This window comes from Thamnophis sirtalis, unplaced genomic scaffold (genome assembly GCF_051295495.1).
Source record: "Thamnophis sirtalis isolate CommonGarterSnake01/CBP01778 unplaced genomic scaffold, rThaSir2_p1.2 scaffold_2, whole genome shotgun sequence".
Classification (NCBI taxonomy): domain Eukaryota; kingdom Metazoa; phylum Chordata; class Lepidosauria; order Squamata; family Natricidae; genus Thamnophis; species Thamnophis sirtalis.
In genome coordinates this window covers 64,275,273-64,298,602 of record NW_028261382.1, presented here as the reverse complement: position 1 = coordinate 64,298,602, position 23,330 = coordinate 64,275,273, and the positions used below count along the sequence as shown (strand labels likewise).

Genomic DNA, 23,330 nt, shown 5'->3' with positions numbered 1-23,330 from the left:
TCCTGGGAGGGTTGGGGTGGGGTGGGCGGGGCCAGCCAGGGGGTGGGATTTGGAGGTTCCCGAACCAGCCATAACATTAGCTATGGGTTTTCCCATGCAAACCCATAGCAGCCCACCCCTGCAAAGTGACTTTACACTGGATCAGATTAATCCAGGATTGAGCAACCTATATGCCTGGGATTGAACACGAGGCTAATGACAATTTATAACCCAGTTGCCAATGGCCCAAGAAGCATCATCTGAACCATGCCAAAGGTTCTTGCAGTGACCCACCCTGAGTCCCATCTCTCCAGTAGTCTGCAATTTTTAAAAATTAAAATAACCTGCTCTCCCCTTGGAATTTAAAAGTTTAAAGCTATAATGCAGTGTGAAATACATCATCCACACCTATGCACCTGCATTCCCTCAAATCCATCCTCTGCTGGATGAAGGTTGTGGGCCGTACTTCAAATGGCAAACATTGGTAGGTAGATATTTTGGGATTTCTGAAGGGGAAGGACTAGCCCAAAGTCCTTTAGAGAACTTCTGTACCTAGGAGTGGACTTCAACTTGGATGACTCCCAGGCCAATCCAGCAACAACTCTTAGAGGTAGACTGAGCAGAGGAAGGGGGGGGGAACAAACCCCTCTGCATATGCAAGCTGAACAAAACCGGAAGGGCAGCCTCAGCGCTCCTGCCCCTTTGCTGTCTCCAGGCAGGATGTTTGGATCAAGGCCCCCAGAAAGCTTCCATGATTGAGGAGAAATTAGACCTTGGATCATTCAATTCTTCATCCAGTACCTTCACCATTACAACATTATAAACCAGCTCTACGTTTATAGAATAACAAAGTTGGAAGGGACCTTGGAGGTCTTCTAGTCCAACCCTCAGGAAACCCTACACCACTTCAGACAAATGGTTGTCCAACATCTACTTAAGAACTTCCAGTGTTGGAGCATTGACAAGTTCTGGAGGCAAGTTGTTCTACTGATTAATTGTTCTCATTGTCAGGAAATTTCTCAGTTCTAGGTTGCTTCTCTCCTTGATTACTTTCCACCCATTGCTTCTTGTTCTACATATGGATAGATGGATGATGACAGACAGACAAACAGACAGAGATACAAAAATATAGGTAGATAAAGATAGACAATAGATAGATATAGATCGATAGATCGATAGATCAATAGATAGATAGATAGATAGATAGATAGATAGATAGATAGATAGATAGATAGATAGATAGATAGATCGATCGATAGACAGACAGACAGACAGACAGACCGACAGACAGACACACACACACACTCTCTCTCTCTCTCTCTCTCTCTCTGATGGACTGACTGACTGACTGACTTCAGGAATGATGGAGGAGGTGCTCGCATATACTAAAATTGGAACGATACAGGAATGATGGAGGAGGATAAATTAGGCTGAGGGACAATGCCCACTAGTTAAGAACACAGCTGCTTGCTAAAGATTTTTGGAACAAACAGAATAACAGAGTTGGAAGGGACCTTGGAGGTCTTCTAGTCCAACCCCCTGCTGAAGCAGGAGACCCTCTGCCATTTCAGACAGGTGGCTGTCCAATCTGCTTGAAAACCTCCAGCGATGGAGCACCCGCAACTTCTGAAGGCAACTTCTGCTCCACTGGTTAATTGTTTTCCTTGTTAGGAAGTTTCTCCTTAATTCCAGGTTGCTCCTCTCCTTGATCAGTTCCCATCCCTTGCTTCTTGTCTTGCTTGCTGGTGCTTTTGCATACATTCCACATATTTTTAGACATAACCATTTCCTTTCGAAAAACCCTCAGTTATACATGCAAAGCTCGGCTTACTTAATGGTTTTTGCGCACAGTCTGAAGTCGGCAGATTTAGATGTGCTGCGTAGCAGGGGTGAAAAAAACTGGCTGCATCTCAGGGTAGTAAGTTTTGCAGAATTTTACTGCGCGTTGGGGATTCTCTACTATTTCAACATAGCTACCAGGGAGAAAAAAATGCTAGGGAAAAAGTAGTATTTTTCCCCCTTCCCTGCCTTCTCTCCAAATTTACATTTTTATCGGCGCCTACCATTTTGTCTCGTGAAATGTCAGTGCTTTAAATCCAGTGTTCTCCGTTGCTCGGGTGCTGGATTGTGACTTAACCTCCCCTCTCCTCGCCTCACCTCAACCGACTCCTTGCAAAACGAGGTGGCTGAATATTCAGCAGCCAACCCAGCTGGAAGACAAGGTGCAAGACTGCTCAGAAGAGGAGGAAGGAGGAGAGAGGAAGTGGGGAGAGACAAAAATTGACAAAAGAACAAAGGCGGAGAGCGATCGTTGGTTGGCCTGAATTCTGCTTTCCTGGTGATAGAAGAATAGATTTTATAGTTTGAAGAGGCCGTCGGATCCAGGGTCCTTCGTGCTCTCTGAGCTTGGTTTTTTTTGCAGACATTTCATTACCCAACTAGTTAACATTATCAGTGCTAGAAGGGAGGGGGAGGCCACTGATGACTATGGTGTCCTTGGTGCTCTCTGAGATTGGTGTTTTTCTTACAGTTGTTTCATTACCCAACTAGGCAACATTATCAGTGCTAGAGGGGAGTGGGGTTTGTGAAGTGGAGAAGGAGATGGGAGGAGAAGGCCACTGATCACTGTGGGGTCCTTGGGGCTCTCTGAGCTTGGAGGTTTTCTTGCAGACATTTCATGACCCAACTAAGGAACAACATCAGTGCTAGAAGGGAGTGGGGTATGTGGACTGTGGGGTCCTTGGTGATCTCTGAGCTTGGTTGTTTCATTGGTTGTTTGCAGCCATTTCAATACCAAACTAGACAACATCATTGGTGCTAGAAGGAAGAGTGGGATTTGTTCAATGTTTATACGGGTGGCGAAATGTGCGCATTTTGCCGCTCTTATTGCGTCCGCTGAATCGCGCCCAGCCACCTTGTTTAGAATAACCCGCTCCCTCTTGAAAGGGAGGGAAGCTGATGACCCTTTACAAGGTAGAGCTGAGGAGTTTGTTCAGTTTCTAGTGGATAAAGTCGCTCGGATTCGGACAGACCTGGACTCCAATTGCTCAGAGCCAGCCGAGGTGCCGGGGGAAGGTCTTGAGCAGAATTTATGGATTGAGTTTCAATTTGTCACGCCTGAGGAAGTGGACAAGGCTATGGGAGCGGTGAGTGCCTCCACTTATATACTGGACCCGTGCCCCTCCTGGCTGGTTTCGACCAGCAGGGAGGTGACACGCGGCTGGATCCAGACGATTGTGAACACCTCTCTCCAGGAGGGAATCTTCCCACCCCTCCTAAAGGATGCGGTGGTGAGATCCCTCCTGAAGAAGCCATCCTTGGATCCAGCCATCTTGAGTAACTACCGTCCAGTGTCCAATCTCCCCTTCGTTGGGAAGGTTGTTGAGAAAGTGGTGGCCTTTCAACTCCGGCGGTCCTTGGAGGAAACCGATTATCTGGATTCCTTTCAGTCGGGTTTCAGGCCTGGTTACAGCATGGAAACCGCTTTGGTCGCGCTGATCGATGATCTCTGAAGGGCATGGGATAGGGGTCACTCCTCTATCCTAGTGCTCCTTGACCTCTCAGCAGCCTTCGATACCATCGACCATGGTATCCTTCTGCGGCGGTTGCGGGAGGTGGGAGTGGGAGGCACTGTTCTTCGGTGGTTCTCCTCCTACCTCTTGGACAGGTCGCAGTCGGTGTTGGTCGGAGGGCAGAGATCGACCCCTAGGCCCCTTAATTATGGGGTGCCACAGGGTTCGGTCCTATCCCCCCTCCTATTTAACATCTACATGAAGCCACTGGGTGAGATCATTCGTCGGCACGGGATAAAATACCACCAATATGCGGACAATACACAGTTGTATCTGTCCGCCCCGTGCCAACTCAGTGAAGCGGTTGAAGTGATGTGTCAGTGCCTGGAGGCTGTCAGGATCTGGATGGGAATGAACAAGCTTGCACTCAATCCCGACAAGACTGAGTGGGTATTGATGCTCCCTCCCAAAGATTGGCTATGTACTCCATCTCTCAGGCTGGGGGGTGAAATTATATGCCCCTCAGAAAGGGTTCGCAATTTGGGAGTCCTCCTGGACCCACAGCTGACTTTAGAACAGCATTTGTCGGCTATGACCAGCGGGACATTTGCCCAGGTCCTCCTGGTGCACCAATTGCGACCCTACCTGGATTGGGAGGCCCTTCGAATAGTCACTCACACCCTTGTGACCTCAAGACTGAACTACTGTAACGCGCTCTACATGGGGCTGCCCTTGAAGAGTGTTCGAAGACTTCAGCTTGTCCAGAATGCAGCCGCGTGAGCGATTGTGGGTGCACCTCGGTACACCCACGTGACACCTATCCTCCGTGAGCTGCACTGGCTGCCTATTGGGCTCCGGACACGCTTCAAGGTGCTAGTCGTTACTTTTAAAGCCCTACATGGTATCGGACCTGGGTACTTGAGAGACCGCCTTCTGCCAATCACCTCCCTATGACCAATTAGATCCCACGGATTAGGCCTCCTCCGAATTCCATCTGCCAGCCAGTGCCGACTGGCAAACCCCCGGGGGAGGGCCTTCTCTGTGGCTGCTCCAGCCCTCTGGAACGATCTCCCCATGGAGATCCGGACCCACACCACCCTCCAGGCTTTCCGTAAAGCCACGAAGACCTGGTTGTTCCGGCAGGCCTGGGGCTGATGGATTTCCAGCCCCACTTGAAAGGTTGTGATTGTTGTTGTTTTTTACTTTGTTTGTCTTTTGTCCTATTTGTACCCCCTTCCCACCTTTGGTTGTTAGCCGCCCCGAGTCCCTTGGGAGTGGGGCGGCATACAAATTAAATAAACATTCCAACATAAACATTGCAAACATATACTAGTGGCTTGCCTTGGCAGTGTTGTATTTGTTGATTCCATGATTAGGCTGTTTACTGAGTTGGTATTTCCTTGACTGAGGTATTGTACCCCACAAACTGATGATGTTGCCTAGTTGGGTAATAAAACATCTCCAAGCTTGGAGAGCACCCAGACCCATGGGTCTCCTCCTCCTCTCTCCCTTTCCTCCATTTCACAAATCCTCATTCTCTTCTAGCACTGATGATGTTACCTAGTTGGGTAATGAAACGTCTGCAAAAAAAACCAGCCAAGATCAGAGAGCACCACGGACTCCACAGTCTTCCTCCTTCTCCTCCTCTCCACAAACTCCCTTCCCTTCTAGCACTGATGATGTTACCTACTTGGGTCATGAAACATCTGCAAGAAAACCACCAAGCTCTGAGAGCGCCAAGGACCTCTGGGTCCAATTTCTTTTTTGAGGGGGCAACTGATTTAATTGCATTTAATTCTTTCACACAATTTTGCAGGTGAAAGAGTTCCTTTGTTTTTTAAATAGCCTTTTACTGCTCTTTTCGCCTACCGATTAAAAGATGATTTTTCACCCCTGCTGTTTACAAGCGCTTGTAAACATGGTCGCAACGGTTCAAACACCACATCTGCAAGCTATCTTAAGAGAGCTAGATTTACTGAGAAAGGCAGCGAAGAAGCTGGAAAGCGATGAAATGCATAAATACAAGCAACGAACCCTTCCCCTTTCCCCCCTCCAACCCCCGGCAATTAGAAAAGGAAAAAAAAATTGGATGCTACGAGTTAAAACAATAATCCACTCTCTAGACTACTCCGGTTGCCACTTGTAATGGAGAGAAAATCAAATTAATTCTACATGAAGGACAGCCCTATGCTTCCACCAAGTGTAATTCCAGTCCTCCAGAGCCTGCCTTACATGTTGCCAAATTATCCAATTACAAGCTTGTTCAAACCCATCTGGGGGAAGTTTGCCGTGGATCGTAAATCGATAATTTTAAAGGGATTATAATCCTTCCGGAAAACTGGAGAGGGGAAGCACCCACCCTATCCACCCGAGATAAAATGTCTGTCATGAAACGAAGGAGAAGACCCTCGAATTGTCTGTGGAAAGGAGGTACTTTATCAGACATGATGAGGGCCGAAGGAGACAGCTCCAATGGAGCCTTCTTCACTCTGATGGTTGAGACAGACCCTTGGAGTCTCTGAGGAAAAATACCTCTGCAGTTTGAGTTTAAAAATGAATGCAGCCTATCCTGGAAAAACCCAGAACCATTTGCGTACCAGCTCTCCGTTTCCCCAAAGATGGAAGTAGGTATATAATAACTTTAATTTAATTTATTCATTGTATATTTAGACATGGCCCATCTCCCTCACCCGATGTTCTGACCGAGGCTTCGAGAGAGGATTGACAGTCACAGACCTTATCTGGCTTGGAGAGCTGCCAGGCCAATATCTGCAAAACTTGGCAAGGAGTCTCGGAGAATCACGAACCAATGAACCAAACTAATGGTCTCCTACTCCCCTTTTGCCCCTCTTTTATTTCCTCTGGGAGGGGCCATTCATCGTCCACCTGTGGCCTTCCTCCCAAGTCGACCTCTGTTCTTTAGCTCTTCCCTTCGTCTGGCAACTCTGCACATGCGCACACTGGGAACAGGCTCCAGCTGTTCCTCTGCTTCACTGATGTCTGACTCTGAAGGCAGCTGATAACTGGCATACGGCCTCTGAAGACAAGCTCTTCCACTGATTAATTGTTCTAACTAGAAAACAATCAGATAGTAGGAGAAGGGGCCTCAGCTGATAATGGGAAGGAAAAGAAACTTAGGAAGGATCTTTCCTAACTTATCAGAATGTAAAAAGAGACAGTGAGAGATTCGTATTTTCAGACTTGTAAGATTCTGCTAATAGAGCCTTGCAATAAAACAGCCACCAATCTTAACAGATTAACAGAGTTGAAAGGGACCTTGTAGGTCATCTAGTCCAACCCTCACCCAAGCAGGAGACCCTACACCATTTCTGACAAAAGTCTCTTCTTTAAAGTCTCAAGTGATGAAGCCTCCATAACTTCCAAAGGCATTTTCTGTTCCATTGATTGATTAATCTCACTGTCAGAAAATTTCTCCTTATTTCCAGGTTGAATCTCTCCTTGTTCAGTTTCCATCCATTATTCCTTGTCTGGCCTTCGGGTGCTTTGGGAAATAGGTTCACCCCCTCCTCTCTGTGGCAGCCCCTCAGATATTAGAAGACTGCTCTCCTGTCTCCCCTGGTCCTTCTCTTCACTAGACTAGCCATGCCCAGTTCCTGCAACTGTTCATCGTATGATTTAGCTTCCAATCCCCTAATGGTTGCTCTTCTCTGCACTCTTTCTAAAGTCTCAACCTCTTTTTTATAGTGTGGTGACCAAAGCTGGATGCAGTTCTATAGGCATGGTCTTACTAAGGCTTTATAGAGTGGTATTAGTGCCTCTCTTGATCTTGATTGTATCCCTCTGTTAATGCAATTTAGGATTGCATTGGCTTTTTTGGCTGCCGCCGCACTGCTGATTCATATTTAGCTGGTTGTCCACTAAGACTCCAAGATCCCTCTAGCAGTTACTGCTATTAAGCCTGGTTTCACCCAGTCTATATGGGCATTTTTTGGTTTTCCTTGCCTAAGTGGAAGACTTTACTTTTCAGAAATGCAAAAATTACATGCTTTGCCTCTTCTCTAGAGGCAGGGAGGGCCAGAGATGACTCCACGCATCTCGGCCGTGCCGGAAATCTTCACCCCAGCCGAGCTTTAATTCATTAGTCAAGAGGTTAATTTTCCATTTGGTTTGATTGCACTGTAAGCAGACCTCCCTGGTGCTCTCAGCAGAAAGGAATGGGGAGGACAGAAAAAGAGGTGATCAATAGGAACTTTGCCACATAAGAGGGAGAGAGAGACAGAGAGAGAGAGAGAGAGACAGAAAGAGACAGAGAGACAAAAAGAGACAGACCGAGACACACACAGAGAGAATGAGAGAGTGACAGAGAAGACAGACAGAGAGACAGAGAGACAGACATACACACAGACACACAGAGAGAGAAGACAGAGAGAAAGACAGAGAGAGAGAAACACAGAGAGAGACAAAGAGAGAACAAGAGACAGACAGAGAAAGAGACAGAGAGAAAGAGACAGAGAGAGACACAGAGAATGAGAGAGAGAGAGACAGAGACAGAGACAGAGAGGAGACAGATAGAAAGAGACACACAGAGAGAGGACAGAGAGACAGAGAGAGACAGAGAGACAGAAAGAGGGACAGAGAGAGACAGACAGACAGATACACACAGAGAGAGAGACAGAGAGACAGAGAAGACAGAAAGAGAGAGACACAGAGCGAGAGAAGACAGAGAGAGAGACAGGGAGGGAGAGACAGAGACAGAGAGAGACAGAGAGAAGACAGAGACAAGACAGACAGAAAGAGAGACACACACAGAGAGAAGACACAGAGAGAGACAGAGAGAGAGACACAGACAGACAGAGAGACAGAGAGACAGAGAGAAGAGAGAGGGAGAGGGGGGGAGAGAGAGACAGAAAGAGACAGAGAGACAGTGAGAAGAGAGAGAAAGAGAGAGAAAGAGAGAGAAAGAGAGAGAGAGGGAGAGAGAGGGAGAGAGGGAGGGAGGGAGACAGAAAGAGACAGAGAGACAGAGAAGAGAGAGAGAGAAAGCGAGACACAGAGAGAGAAGACAGACAGAGAGAGACACACACAGAGAGAAGACACACACACAGAGAGAGAGAGACAGAAAGAGAGAGAGAGATAGCGAGACAGAGACAGAGAGAGACAGAGAAACAGACAGACAGACAGACAGAGTAGACAATATAATGTGGGGGGAACCCACCCAGAAAACACACTGAAAAGAGTTCTGCTTGCTTGGAAGAAAAGAGAGGCAGGACCAGAGAGAGAGAGAGACCTCTTAATTTTGTTGGGAGACCAGCTAGCTCAGCCCTTGTTTGCCAGTAATCCTAATTACCCTAGAAATACAAAGCTGGCTTATCGAGTTTGAATGGCGAATTATACAGCCCTTGCCAGGGAACTGGAAAGAGAAGCACATCCAAAGGATAATAAATGTCCTATTTCCAACATGGATTGGAAAGGCAGCACACACAGTGGAGAATCTGTCTCTAAGTCCTGGACAAACTCAGGTCGCTATTTATGATTAGTATTGCTAACAGTCGGGCTGTGACTTGGAAAAATTCCCCGGTTCAAATTATTGTGGGGTTATAGACCAGTTCTTTCTCCCCTCTTCAACCCAATTGTTCAACCTCACATGGACTTTCTAAAATCATCGAAGATTATAGGAAACTCTTATGCTCCGTGTTCCTTGGAGGGCCAGAATTTGGCTGAAGTACTCCAGTGGCTGCTTAAGGACGAATAGGCCATAATTACAGAGCAAGTGGCCAGATTCTGTGCAGCAGCACTGGGGATTAGTCACAAACACATGTCTTCTCCACCATAGTGATGTTATATAACAATTGTGGCAAGCAATTAATTCTTGTCCAGTAATATTGAATTGCAAACTAGGGCATACAAAATCTTTGCTAGACCAATTCTCGAATACAGCTCGTCTGTCTGCAACCACACTGCATATCAGACATTAATACAATCGAGATATTTCAGAGAAGAGTCCTCCACTCCTCTGCTCGCAACAGAATCCCTTATGCCACTAGACTTGACATTTTGGGCTTAGACAACTTAGAACTACACTTTCTTCGATCCGACCTAAGCATAGTACACAAAATTGCCTGCTACAATGTCCTGCCTGTCAATGACTACTTCAGCTTCAACCACAACAACACACGAGTACACAATAGACCCAAACGTAAGGTAAACTGCTCCAAACTCGATTGCAGAAAATACAACTTCAGTAACGGAGTGGTCAACACCTGGAATGCACTACCTGACTCTGTGGTTTCTTCCCCAAATCCCCAAAACTTCAACCTACTGTCAACCTCATCCCATTCCTAAGAGATCTTTAAGGGGCCTGCATAACTGCACCAGCACGCCTACCGTCCCTGTCCTAATATTCCCTTGTATTCATATTCATTTCAATACTTATATCTGTTTGTCTAGTTCATGCTTGATGAAAGAAATAAATATATAAAACCCTTTGCACTGTTTAGTCACTTCCTTTTTAGCATTGAACCTACAAATGGGCCACACACTTTAGGGATTACAACTATCAGACCATGCATAACTGATACTGGATTTTATTATAGATTTTGGTTGTTATTTATTATTTTATACTAGAAGTTTTCAGTGTATATATACTGAGTGCTTTTATTTGTTCTGGTCGCTGGTCTAAGACTGTAATAATAAATTGTTGTTGTTGTTTTCGATTGAAGTAAGACTTAAGAAGAATAACAGAATAACCAAGTTGGAAGGGACCTTGGAGGTGTTCTAGTCCAACTCCCGGCTCAGGAAACCTGCTGTTCCACAGCTCAGGAAACCCTATACTATTTCAGACAAATGTTTGTCCAATCTCTTCTTAAAAAACTTCCAGTGTTGGAGCATTCACAACTTCTGGAGGCAAGTTGTTCCACTGGTTAATTGTTCTCACTGTCAAAAAATTTCTTCTTAATTCTAGGTTGCGTCTCTCCTTGATTAGTTTCCATCCATTGCTTCTTGTTCTACCCTCAGGTGCTTTGGAAAATAGCTTGACTCTCTCTTCTTTGTGGCAGCCCCTGAGATATTGAAAGACTGCTATCGTGTCTCCCCTAGTCCTTCTTTTCATTAAACTAGACGTACCCAATTCCAGCTTGCACCAAAGGGATAACAAACAAATAGAACCAATAATAACTTTAAATAGTAAAAAGCTTAAAACTATTTCTTGTCCTTGGGGCAATTTATTGAAGTTCCTCCATGCTGCTGCTGCTTCTTCTTCTTCTTCTTCTTCTTCTTCTTCTTCTTCTTCTTCTTCTTCTTCTTCTTCTTCTTCTTCTTCTTCTTCTTGCAGGATGGGGCCTACTCATTGGTAAAATGAGGACCCAGATTGTTGGGGGCAAGATGCTGACTCTGTAAACTGTTTAGAGCAGGCTATAAAGCACTGTGAAGCGGTATAGAAGTCTAAGTACTATTGTTATTGCTCTTCCTTTTCTCCTTCCTTCCTTCCTTCCTTCCCTCCCTCCCTCTCTCCCTCCCTCCCTCCTTGGTGGTGCAGTGGTTAGTATTACAGGCTAACTCTGCCCACAGCCTGGAGTTCGATCCTGATGGACTCCAGGTTGACTCAGCCTCCCATCCTTCCAAAGTGGGTAAAATGAGGACACAGTTTGTTGGGGGAAAGAGGCTGACTCTGTAAATTGCTTAGAGAGGGCTGGAAAGCACTGTGAAGCGGTCTATGAATCTAAGACCTATTGCTAATGCTACTCTGTTGTAGCCCTAGGAGTGTGTAGTAGCCTTCCCTAAGAAATCTGCCTAATTCTTTCCTGTTAGCGTTCAGCCTCTAAATAAAAGCTCACTCTATAGATACAATAAATAGGATCTTCTATAATCCTATCTCTCCTGGATATGTATCCCAGCAGAGATGATTTTACCAACAGGAGAGAATATTTGTAGCTCAGGGTTGAACTGTGGGGCTCTTGGTGTTCTCTGAACCTGGTGGTTTTCTTACAGGGCACTGAAGATGTTACCTAGAATGGTAATGAAATTTCTGCAAGAAAACCACCAAACTCAGAGAGCACCAAAGACCCCCCCCCCGAGTTTGTTCAATGGGTTGCATAGAAATCACCCCTATTGCTTCACTCCGGCAAATTCTACGATATGGTTGAATTAACTGCAAGTTATTTAATGATTCAATGAGTTTATGCAGTTGAATAACTGGCTTATACAACATGCCACGATGCAAAGCAAGGTTTATAGGATTTGAAATCTCAATGGCTAGGTCTGCCCAACACTGTAAGTCTAGCGTGATATGTGAGTCATGTCAATGTAAAATGATTGTCTTAATCTTTCAGCTTCACCAGGTAAACTCTCAGTTTCAACTAAGAGAAGATGAATAATATTACATTAAAGAAGAGGGGGCCAGGAAGATTAGAATAACAGAATAACAGAATTGGAAGGGACCTTGGAGGTCTTCTAGTCCAACCCTCTACCATTTCAGACAAATTGTTGTCTAACCTCTTCTTAAAAACCTTCCAGTGATGAAGCACCCACAACTTCTGGAGGCAAGCTGTTCCACTGATTAATTGTTCCAATTATTATGAAATTTCTCCTTAGTTCCAGGTTGCTTCACTCCTTGATTCATTTCCATCTGTTGCTTCTTGTCCTACCTTCAAGTGCTTTAGAGAATAGGTTGACTCCCTTTTCTTTGTGGCAACCCCATAAGTATTGGAAAACTGCTATCATGTCACCCCTAATCCTTCTTTTCACTGTTGTTAGTTGCAAAGTTGTGTCCAACCCATCGTGACCCTATAGGCAATATTCCTCCAGGCCTTTCTGTCCTCCGCCATCCTCCTGAGTCCATTTAAGCTCAATGACTCCATCCAGCCACCTCATTCTCTGCCGTCACCTTCTTCTTTTGCCCTCAATCTTTCCCAGCATTAGGCTCTTCTCCAGGGAGTCCTTCCTTCTTATTAGGTGGCCAAAGTATTTGATAAGTAGCCAAAGTATTAAACTAGATTTAAAAAACCCATTAAACTAGATCAAAAGGAAAGGCAACTTTGGACAACTCGGGGGTGAGAACATTTCAATGCCCATCAATCTTCATCAACATCTCTTACTGAAAATGAACCAACCCAGCTGCAAGTTATAAGGTTCCCTCGGACACTTTTTTTCAACTAGCAAGGTTAGATTTGAGTTTACAACTGATCAGGACCTTGGACAGAGTATAGATTTCATTCAGGAGGGAGGGCAATTACAGTAGAGGGTGAATTAATGATGCCTTCGTTTTCTCACTTTAAATATATATATTATTATTTTCTCTTTTTGAAGCTTTGTTTCTAGCCACGTCGGACATCACTGTCACAAAACAGACAGCAAGGGGTTTAAATATTTAATGAGCTCCTGTACCATTGCTAGTCACAATAGCTCGTTATTTACATACACATATACGTATCTATTAAGTGTGTGTGTGTGTGTGTGTGTGTGTGTGTGTATGAAAGAGCATTTTGATACTTGTTTTCATTGCAAGTAGCCCTGGGGCTATCTGAGAAGAGGGGCGATAACTCCTTACTGCAAGTAAATACATGAATATTAACTAAATGTGCATTGTTAAAACCTGCTTTTTTATGCTTCCGTTCTACCCAGAAGTGATGGTTATGACTGGAATCCTGCCCGCATTAACTCCAACTGTTGAACTGGTTTTAACTTGAACAAGTGTTGAGTGTACATAGGAAGAGACACCAATTAATCTGAGTACCAGAATGATCAAAGAGAACAGTAAATGAAGTATTGAATTGATAATATAAGCTTCAAAGCGAACATGTTCTTCAACTAGCCTTGTAATTTCTTCTTTTTCATGTACATAAAATTGGACATTAACCATTGTGGGTAGGAAATGGATATTGTTCAATGTTTGCTTGTTTTTTGGGGGGGGGGAGTCTGATCCTCTGCATTGCAGCTGCATTGAAATAAGGCCATGAAACTCAATGGGAATTCTTCTTGGTCTCCTGGGGTTGGACTAGATGATATATATGGTGTCATGACCCCCGTTGGAGCCTGAATCTGTGGGGAAAGAGGAGCTGGAACAAGAGCTGATCAGAGATCAAGAGGGCAGCTCCATTGGCCTTGGAAGAAACTGGGGAAGGGCAGAGCCAGTCTGGGAAGAGTTTGTCAGGATTAAAAAGGCTTGCAGACAGGGAGGATCAGGAGATGCAGAGCTCAGGCAAAGACCACCCTCTCCTGATCCTAGAGCATGGAGAGAAGAGAAAAGGCGAGAACAACGCAGACTGAGCCAGCTGCAAGGGAGGACTGCCCCGCCCCCTTTCACAAGGCACACCTGGGGACTGAGATGTAAGGAGGTTCCAGTGGGAGGAGCATTTGTAGGGAACAAGCATTGAATCTGTGCAGCCTCGTGTGCTCTTGCCGACACCTGGAGTTCACTGTGCTTTGTCTGTGGGGCTAGCCCTGTTTACCTGCTTCACTGAACTTCTTGCTCTGGTTACTCTTTTGCTAACCTGGCTTACTGGACTGCTGGCCCTGGTTGCTATTTGGCTAACCTGGCTTACGGGACTAGCAGCCAGAGGCTTCTAAAGATGCATGTGAGAGCTTTGCTCCAGGACTTGTAGTAAATGTGGGAATGTTTGGAGCAGTGATAACATCTAATTCCCCCCTCCCCGGGTTCTGTGGGTGTGGCTTGGTGGTGGGGGGGATGGGGGTCATGTGACCGGGTGGGCATGGCCAAGTTTTTTTCACTTTTTACAGCATTTTTTCCCCTGCCGGTTCAGGTGAATAGTCAGGAAAAAAATGCTTTAAAATTGTGTGTGGGGGGCGAGGGGGGAAGCTTCCGATAATTGTGCAGCTCACAGCAGATCCGTACAATCATAGGAAGCTTTTTTTTTCACTTTTCAAAGCATTTTTCCCCTGACTATTCACCCAAACCGGCAGGAAAAAAATGCTTTAAAAAGCGGAAAAAAGAGCTTTCAACGATCACACAACTCACAGCCGATTCGCGCGATCGTCCGACGTTTTTCCCCCCAGCTTTTTAAAGCATTTTTTTAAACTATCGGTTCACAGAACCGATGGTAATTGTCCCTATTGGCTGGGCTGAACCAGGCCAAACTGGAAGGATTTCACCCCTGGTTTGAGGGCACAGTTGGAGCAATAAAGGGGAGTTAGACAGGTGCTTTCCAACTCTGTTATTCTGAAATGGATAAACCGTAGGATAAATGGGACTTTTTAAATAACAAAAAATTAAAAAAGGACAGAGGACTATCCTGTTAATAAACAGCTGAGCAACACTGTTAGGAAAATGGTAGTGTTGTTGCACAAAAATCACTGCAGATAACCCAATTTTTGTGTCAAGATGTCTTCTGTTTAGAATGGCACTCAGCAGCTATTCCTAATTCAAGGAGGCCGCCAGATGCTGACAATAATTTATCTGAGCAGAGCCTACTTTTGATGACAGGGATTCTCAGCAAGATGTCCCTACCTGGGTGAGTTTATCAGCTCTTTAATTTTGTAGAGCTTGCAAAAACATGCAATTCTTTTTTTTTTTAAATAAGAAATCCAGGCCAGTGATCTTGGCAGGGATCAGCTAAGCTTTGGAAAATTAAGAACAGCTGACAGTTGATTCCAGCTTTTTGCACATCAATAACTTCTAAGTGCAAAGTAAAAAAGAAGGCAAACTCCCAAAAGGAGGGCTACAGATTTTGAGAAACAATCAGGACTAATTTGTTCCTTTAACAAAACAACATAATGGGGGGGAAAAAGCAAATGTGAAGCCAATGAGGTAGCCAGTTTTGAACCACGGGTAGATGTCAGAAGGAAAGCAGGAACAAGGAGGCAGAAATCAAAGTCCAGTTGCCTTTTATTATACAGTTATACAGATGTACAGATTAACAGAGTTAGAAGGGACCTTGTAGGTCATCTAGTCCAACCCCTACCCAAGCAAGAGATCCTACACAATTTCTGACAGATGGCAGTCCAGTCTCTTCCTGAAACCCTTCAGGCTCCCACAACTTCTGAAGGCAACTTCTGTTCCATGGGTTGATTGTTCTCACTGTCAGAAAAATGTCTCCTTATTTCTAGGTTGAATCTCTGGTTGGTCAGTTTCCATCCATTATTCCTTGTCTGGCCTTTGGGTGCCTTGGAAAATAGCTTGAGAACAATCATGGAACAGAAGTTGACTTCAGAGGTTGTGGGAGCTTCATCACTTGAGACTTTCAAGAAGAGACTGGACTGCCATCTGTCAGACAGGGTGTAGGGTCTCCTGCTTGGGCAGGGGAAGTTGGACTAGACTACCTACAAGGTCCCTTCCAACTCTGTTAATCTAATCTAAAGGACTCATCCTGGAATAGCTGACAAGGACAGCCATCTCACTCTCCATTATTGGAGTCCTAAAGACTAGACTGGACAACCATTTGACTGGGATCCTATAAGTTCTCCTGCTTGAGCAGGGGGTTGGACTAGAAGACCTCCCTTCCAACTCTATTATTCTATGCTCTTTATTCTAAATGCAAACTCTGCTTGTTTTCTCATCACTACAAACACACCATAAGCACACCAGAGCCTTCTCCATGAGTCTCTCTAAGTCTCAAAAAAGATCTGTGAATGCCTATAAAACCTATTGGAATAGTCTACTACAGTCTGCTACTTGAGCAGGGGGTTGGACTAGAAGACCTCCAAGGTATCTTTCAGCCCTGTGATTCTATGTTCTATGCCAGGGGTGTCAAAATCTATTTCATTGAAGGCCGCATCAAGGTTCTGCTTGACCTTGCGGGTGGGGGCATGGCCAGCTCGACGTAACTCATGTCAGGAGCGCCTGGGGTGGGCCGAGCACTCTGCCAGTGAAAATGGGCTCCTGAACTCCGTTTCGGCTGCAATGGCCTCCTGCAATCCTCTGCCAGTGACAATGGAGCTCGGGAGGGCCACATGCTCTCAAATGCCATTTTTACTGGCAGAGGCACTGCAGCCCAGTCCTTCGCTGTTTCCAGGGTGGCCCTCCCTCCCTCTCATTATAATTTCTTCCCTCCCTCCCTTCCTTTCCTTCCTTTCCTTCCTTCCTTCCTCCCTCCCTCCCTCCCTTGGTGGTGCAGTAATTAGAATGCAGTATTGCAGGCTAATTCTGCCCACAGCCTGGGGTTCAATCCTGACCGGCTCAAGGTTGACTCAGCCTTCCATCCTTCCAAGGTGGGTAAAATGAGGACTCCAATTGTTGGAGGCAAGAGGCTGACTCTGTAAAACCACTTAGAGAGGGCTGTAAACCATTGTGAAGCGGTATAGAAGTCTAAGTTATTGTTCTTTCTTTTCCCTTTAATTCCTTCCTTCCTTTTCTTCTTCCTTCTCTCTTCCTTCCCCTTTCTTCTTCCTTCCCCTCTTTCCTTATTTTTCCTTCCTTGCTCTCTTCCGATCTTCCCTTCTTTTTCTTTGTCTTTCCTTTTTCCCTTTCTTCTTTCCTGTCCCTTCCCGCATGCTCAAACGCAAAAGGGGAAACATTTCTCCTTTTGTTTTCTTTTTAGTTTGCTTTGCTAGGCCTCTGCCAGCCAAAAAGCAGCCCCCTTCTCATGCCTTATTTTCGGCCCCACGCGCGGGCTGGTCCTTTGCTATTTCCAGACCAGATCAGACCAGCAGGCCAGATCTAAACCTCCTGCAGGCTGGATCCAGCCCTTGGGCCTTGGGTTTAACACCCCTGTTTTACGCCTTACAGAATTGAACACCCCAATTGCCCAAATCCCTTGCTGGAGTTAGAATAATTCAACCAATCCAGCATGATAAATGTTTTGTTTGGCTTAGTTTTTAAATAAGAAAATAATCAACCCTCACTATAATTGTCTCGGTCATTAAAGCCCAAAGGCGACCTCCTTGTTTTAAAGTTGGTAAATTCCATCGGTGGTCTCCAAGAACAGCATAAACATTTTCCCCACCTTCACTAGCAGCATAATAATTAACAGCCTGTTGCTAGGCAACCACCCGGTTCCTATTATAATCTCCCCCCCCCCCAAAAAAAAAACCTCATATACATACGTACCTAATAGATGTTCACTCCTTAAGTGCATGCTACAGTCATTGAAAAATCTGGCTTCTCCGGAGTTTTCATGGGAAGGAGGCCCAATTCAGCTGTTTATCCAAGTAATCCAAGGTCAATTGTTGTAAAATTCTAATTTGAGCCCTCCGTGACTACCACGTTATATTTATATTTGGATAATATACAAGCTAAGAATGGGAAGTCAGCTATTCATTGCTTTCCTTCCCTCCAATATCAGCGTTTATTGAAGCAATGAAGTTAATAATGTTGTGGCCCACCAGCAGAGCTGGTAGCAGATTCGGACAGTGAGGAGGTTGGGAAGGAAAATGGGCCAGTCCTGGAGTCTGCGGAAGGCTCTGATGAGGGCTCTGTGTCGGAGGCAAATATGGGGCCAGAGCCATATGCCAGCTATCAGCTGCCTTCGGAGTCAGACATCAGTGGGGCAGAAGAACAGCTGGAACCTATTCCCAGTGAGCGCATGCACAGAGTTGCCAGATGATGGAAACAGCTAAAGAACAGGAATTGACTTGGGAGTAAGGCCACACGTGGATGATGAATGGCCCCTCCCAGAGGAAATAAAAGAGGAGCGAAAGGGGAGTGGAGTTTGTAGCAATAGCAGTAGACTTATATACCGCTTCATAGGGCTTTCAGCCCTCTCTAAGCGGTTTACAGAGAGTCAGCATATTGCCCCCAACAATCTGGGTCCTCATTTTACCCACCTCGGAAGGATGGAAGGCTGAGTCAACCCTGAGCCGGTGAGATTTGAACCGCTGAACTGCTGATCTAGCAGTAGCCTGCAGTGCTGCATTTAACCACTGCGCCACCTCGGCTCTGTAGGAGACAATTAGTTCGCTTAATTGCTTTGTGACTTTCCAAGACTCCTGGCCAAGTTCTGCAGATATCGGCCTGGCAGCTCTCCAAGCCAGATGAGGTCTGTGACTGTCAATCCTCCCTTGAAAGACTTTTCTGGATGTGAATGAGTAGAATTAATAAAAGAGGTTTTTGTCGGGACAAGGAGTTTGCTTCATACTCTTGGGAAACCTCGGTCAGAACAACTTCAATATTTGGAAGATTCTGTCAATGCCACCTTACAATAAGGTAGAATTAGCTCATTTGGTTGCAATTTCTAACTGGTTTACTTCAGGAGGCTGACAGGAGGAAGATCCTTCTAAATATTAAATTAATGCAGGTGTATCCAACTCAAGGCCCAGGGGCTGGATGCAACCCACAGGGTGCTTAGGTCTGGCTCATGAGGCTGCCCTGGAAACAGCCAAGAATCTGGCCCATGGTGTCCCTGCCAGTGAAAACAGAGCTCGGGAGGGCTGCCCTCCTGAGCTCCATTTTTGCTGGCAGAAGGTTGCAGGAGGCCGTCACAGCTGAAAACGGAGCTTGGAAGCCCGTTTTCGCTGGTAGAGTGCTCAGGCCACCTCAGGCGCCCCCACATGAGTGATGTTGAGCTGGCCACAATCACCCAGCCACACCCACCCCGATTTCCCGAGGTCAAACACAACCCTGATGCGGCCCTCAATGAAATTGAGTTTGACACCCTGGATTAATGCAAAAAATCCAGCTAGCTCAACCCCTAAACATTCCTTGAAAGAATATGGTCAGTAGATTATCTCTTAGGGTTAATAAATTCAGGGATAGTTGAGCCGATGTCCTAACAAAAGATACCGAAAAGGAAAGATCAGGGTAAGGCAAAGGCATTTGTTGCCAATCAATGAATGGATTAGAAGCTTGTAACTCTGGTGGATCAGGGATCATGTAGATTTGGACAACATTTATTTAACAGATTTAACAGATTAACAAGAGTTGGAAGGAACCTTATGGGTCATCTTGTCCAATCTCCCCCCCCACTCGATCAGGAGACCTTACACCATTTGTGACAAATGCCAGCCCAATCTCTTCTTGAAAGCATCAAGTGATGAAGCTCCAACAACTTCCAAAGGCAACTTCTGTTCCATTGGTTGATTGTTTTCACTGTCAGAAAGTTCCTCCTTATTTCTAGGTTGAATCTCTCCTTGGTCGGTCTCCATCCACTATTCCTTGTCTGGCCTTCGGGTGCTTGGAAAAATAGCTTAGCCCCCTCCTCTCTGTGTCAGCCCCCAAATATTGGAAGACTGCTCTCCTGTCTCCCTGGTCCTTCTCTTCACTAGACTAGCTATGCCCAGTTCCTGCAACCGTTTTTCATATGTTTTGTCTTTAATCTATGGACCATTCCATTCACCAACAGAAGGGAGGACAGATTCAGATTACAAACATCACCCTTTATCACATCTCTTAATCAATACCCAGAAGAAACGAAGATGGTACTGGGTCAGCTTAAGAAGGACCCGATCATGACATGGTCACTCACTTAGAAAACAACATCACTGAACAGCACAGTCCACCTATTTACTGTAGTAGAGATGGCAGAACCTGAAGGTGGAGTGAAAAGGGGAATCAGCTTAGAATTCCTACGTAGCCACAAGGGAACTAAGTCCAACTCCCCTTGAGTTCTGTTGACCCTTATAAAACTCTTAGCAGATGCCAATAGTTGGTTGAGAAGATTCCCACACATGGGCTTAATTGAACTTTCATGTATGGACTTGATCTTTCATGCTTGACACCTACAAGGGCCGACATACCATCTATGATATATTCTACAACCAATGAACAGAAAGTGTTCATTGGTTGTAGAATATGGACAAATGAAAATCCAATCTCAGAGAACATCCATAACCTACAATACCAAGATACATCACTAGAAAGTTCTTCTAACAAAACAGAGAAGTGTGTCAGAGATGGAGCAACCATTCCAGGAATGGTGGACAGAACATGGGAGAAATTGAATTAGGGGACATCGAAGTCTCATAAAATAGAAGACCTATCCTGTTTCTCTGAAAATAAGACATCCCTGAATAATAAGCCCAATCGGGCTTTTGAGCGCATGTGCTACAATAAGCCCTCCCCCAAAATAAGCCCTCCCCCAAAATATTGCAACAGGCAGCAGTCATGAGGTGACCACACTTGCCACCTCCTGCACCTCAAAAAATAATAAGACCTCCCGAAAATAAGGCCAAGCGCTTATTTTGGGGGTCAGAAGAAAATAAGAACCTGTCTTATTATCGGGGAAACACAGAACATGTTCTGCAGAACATTAACTTAAACAGGGAAAATCCAAAATAATTTCCAATATCCTGAATCCAAGAAGAAAAGCCTTCCCCCAGTTCAGCCAGGTTTCCACCATGGTTGTTTTATCTACTACTCTTCTGAATTCCCCTGCTCTTCCAAAGCATTGTAAGCAGTGGTGGGTTCCGGCCGGTACGGCCCAGTACAGCCATACCGGTAGTAGTCGGGAGCAGTGACCACCGTACCAGTATGGTGGCTCATTTGGCCCACGTGTCCACCTACGTTCCTTACCTGTTTTTAAGGTAACCGGGGCAATTGAGCATGCACGCACAGCGTGCGATGCCTGCGCAGCCTCTGACGAGCAGCTGGGTGTCGCAGGGGCGGTGGAGTGGGCATGCGTGCACAGTGCATGTCAGGCGAATGTACAAAGCACATCTGATGTGTGCACAAACGGACCACGAGCAGCATACCAGTAGCAAAAGTAAGAGCAACCCACCACTGATCGTAAGGTAACGGAAATAACCTGGAGCACACCTGAATTTCAACCTTCACATTCAGGGACTGGGAAGGCAAGAGCATATCTGTTGCATTCCACTCTGGTCTACTCACATGGTGGAGGAGCTACTACGGTTGAGATCAGTGGTGGGATTCAAATAATTTAACAACTGGTTCTCTGCCCTAATGACCAGCAGGGTAGGTGGGGCTCGGTAGTCATGTGACTGGGTGGGCATGGCCAATTCACCGTCACTCATATCGATGGGCTTGTAATGTAATAAGGATTAAGCGGAGAGGCAGTTTCTGTAAGCAGGGCAATAAAGATTAGGCTAGAAACAACACCAGAATGTTTCCTTCCTGCCTTCCTTACAGGATTAGCCCTGTAAAGTGGAAAAAAACAAAATGAGATTTCTTCCAACAACCGGTTCTCCGAACTGCTTAGAAAGTTAACAACCGGTTCTCCTGGATAGGTGCGAACTGGCTAAATCCCGCCACTGGTTGAGATCCCCAACCCAAAAGCAGAAATAATTCATCATACCATAGCTAAGGGAAGAATGCCAACGAGATCCTTCTGGCTGACATAAATCTTGGAGATGCTGAGGTCAGATGTCCTTCCTCCGGGATATTCAACCTGCCACGTAACAAACTGCATTCCTTGCAATTCACTGAGAGCTTCCATCTCAAAATCCATCTGCAGGATCTCAGAGGAAAAAGGAGACGTGCTGGAGAGAGAGAGGGAGAGAGAGAGACAAAGAGAGGGAAAAATGCACAGAGTCAGCAAACATGATTAGTCATTCATTAGACAGTGCCATCCTGGTCTCGAGAATCAACTCTTGACTTAACCCATTTTACATGGGAAGAGGTGCCCATTCAGAGCCCCTTTGCTATTTATTTTTAATAGTCTTGACTATTGCAACGCGCTCTACATGGGGCTGCCCTTGAAGAGCATCAAACATTGCCCAGATTGGTTTGGCAAACAACGGACTTTGTCCATTGCTTGGCTGAAGTGCATCTTTTGCTGTAATTCAGATATTCCTCTGGTCTATCTCAATCTAGATCTGCAGAATCAAAGATTTACTATAATAAAGTATTACACTGCTTCTGCATTTTATACAGATTATAATTCCTGTGATAATCTTCAGAGGTAAGCATCTATGGAGATTCTCATTCATCCAAGTCTTGATTGTCCCCAAAGTGCTTTTTTTTCCAGGAGGCAACTGGACTTTGCTTTTCCTTGAAGAGGTTTCGCTTCTCATCCAAGAAGCTTCTTTACTTCTGGAGAACTGGAGAACTGAAGAACAGAACTGAAGAAGCTTCTTGGATGAGAAGCGAAACCTCTTCAAGGAAAAACAAAGAAAGTCCAATTGCCTTTTAAAAGCATCTTTAGGACTTCAAAGGTAAGCTTCTGTAAACCTACGAAGTAACTCCTGCACCTGTAAATTAGTAGGCTGTTTTTTTCTTCGTGTGTGTGTGTGTGTGTGTGTGTGTGTGTGTGTGTGTGTGTGTTCCACCATCTGGAATGACTCGAGGAATTTCAACCAAACTGGGTACACAGATGACTTACTCTCTGGGAAAAAATATTGTGGGGGTAAGACATCCCTAATACCCCTTGGGGTGTGCGCTCTGTTAAGATACAGCCTGTTGTGCCTTAAATGGCTTCTACTGTACTTCTGCAAAATGGCTTCTACTGTGCAGGGCAATGCAGTTGCCATGGTAATGGCTCCACAGTACTCCACAAGGGGGCTCACTCTGGTAAGGGGGAAAATCCAACCTTAGAAATTACGTTTGGTCCAGACATTTCCCCTCTATAAATAAATACCCGGGCAACGCCAGGCTTATCGGTTAGTTGTTAAATACAACCCAAATAAAAGGAAGCCAGAAAGCTTTAATTAGAACATCGCAGGTGCACCCAGCCTTCTGCAAATTCCCTTCCATGTTTCTGTCACCATCTTCATGGCAGCTCCAAGAATTACCAGCCAAGCTAGGAGAATATCACTCATTTTTATATCGTGTCCTTCCCAGGCGTGATATTACAACCGTCTCTGGTCATTCCGAAATGATTCACCACCAGGAGAGAGTATAAAAAAGAGGAAATTTAAAGGAAAGAAAGTGATCCTTAGCTTAAAGGACCCAATGTTGTAAACCTCCCATTAAAAGCAGCCACTGTGCTGGAAGCAAAACCATAAAAGATTAAACGGTGCCTCCTTCGTGAAGTGACTCTACTCTGCTTATGACTTTTAGAGAAAGAGATAGTGGGTTGGCCCTTTGTCTTTTGT

General features: G+C 45.3%; 1 protein-coding gene across 1 annotated transcript in view; it reads right to left on the bottom strand.

Annotated features, from left to right (window-relative positions):
* Nucleotides 1–23,330, bottom strand: part of LOC106539466 (transmembrane protein 132D) — a 296,128-nt gene that overhangs the window by 86,534 nt on the left and 186,264 nt on the right. Inside the window, exon 4 of the mRNA XM_087705809.1 lies at nucleotides 21,593–21,776. Within this exon, the coding sequence (XP_087561935.1) occupies nucleotides 21,593–21,776 (184 nt within the window). The remainder of the gene's footprint in view (nucleotides 1–21,592; nucleotides 21,777–23,330) is intronic.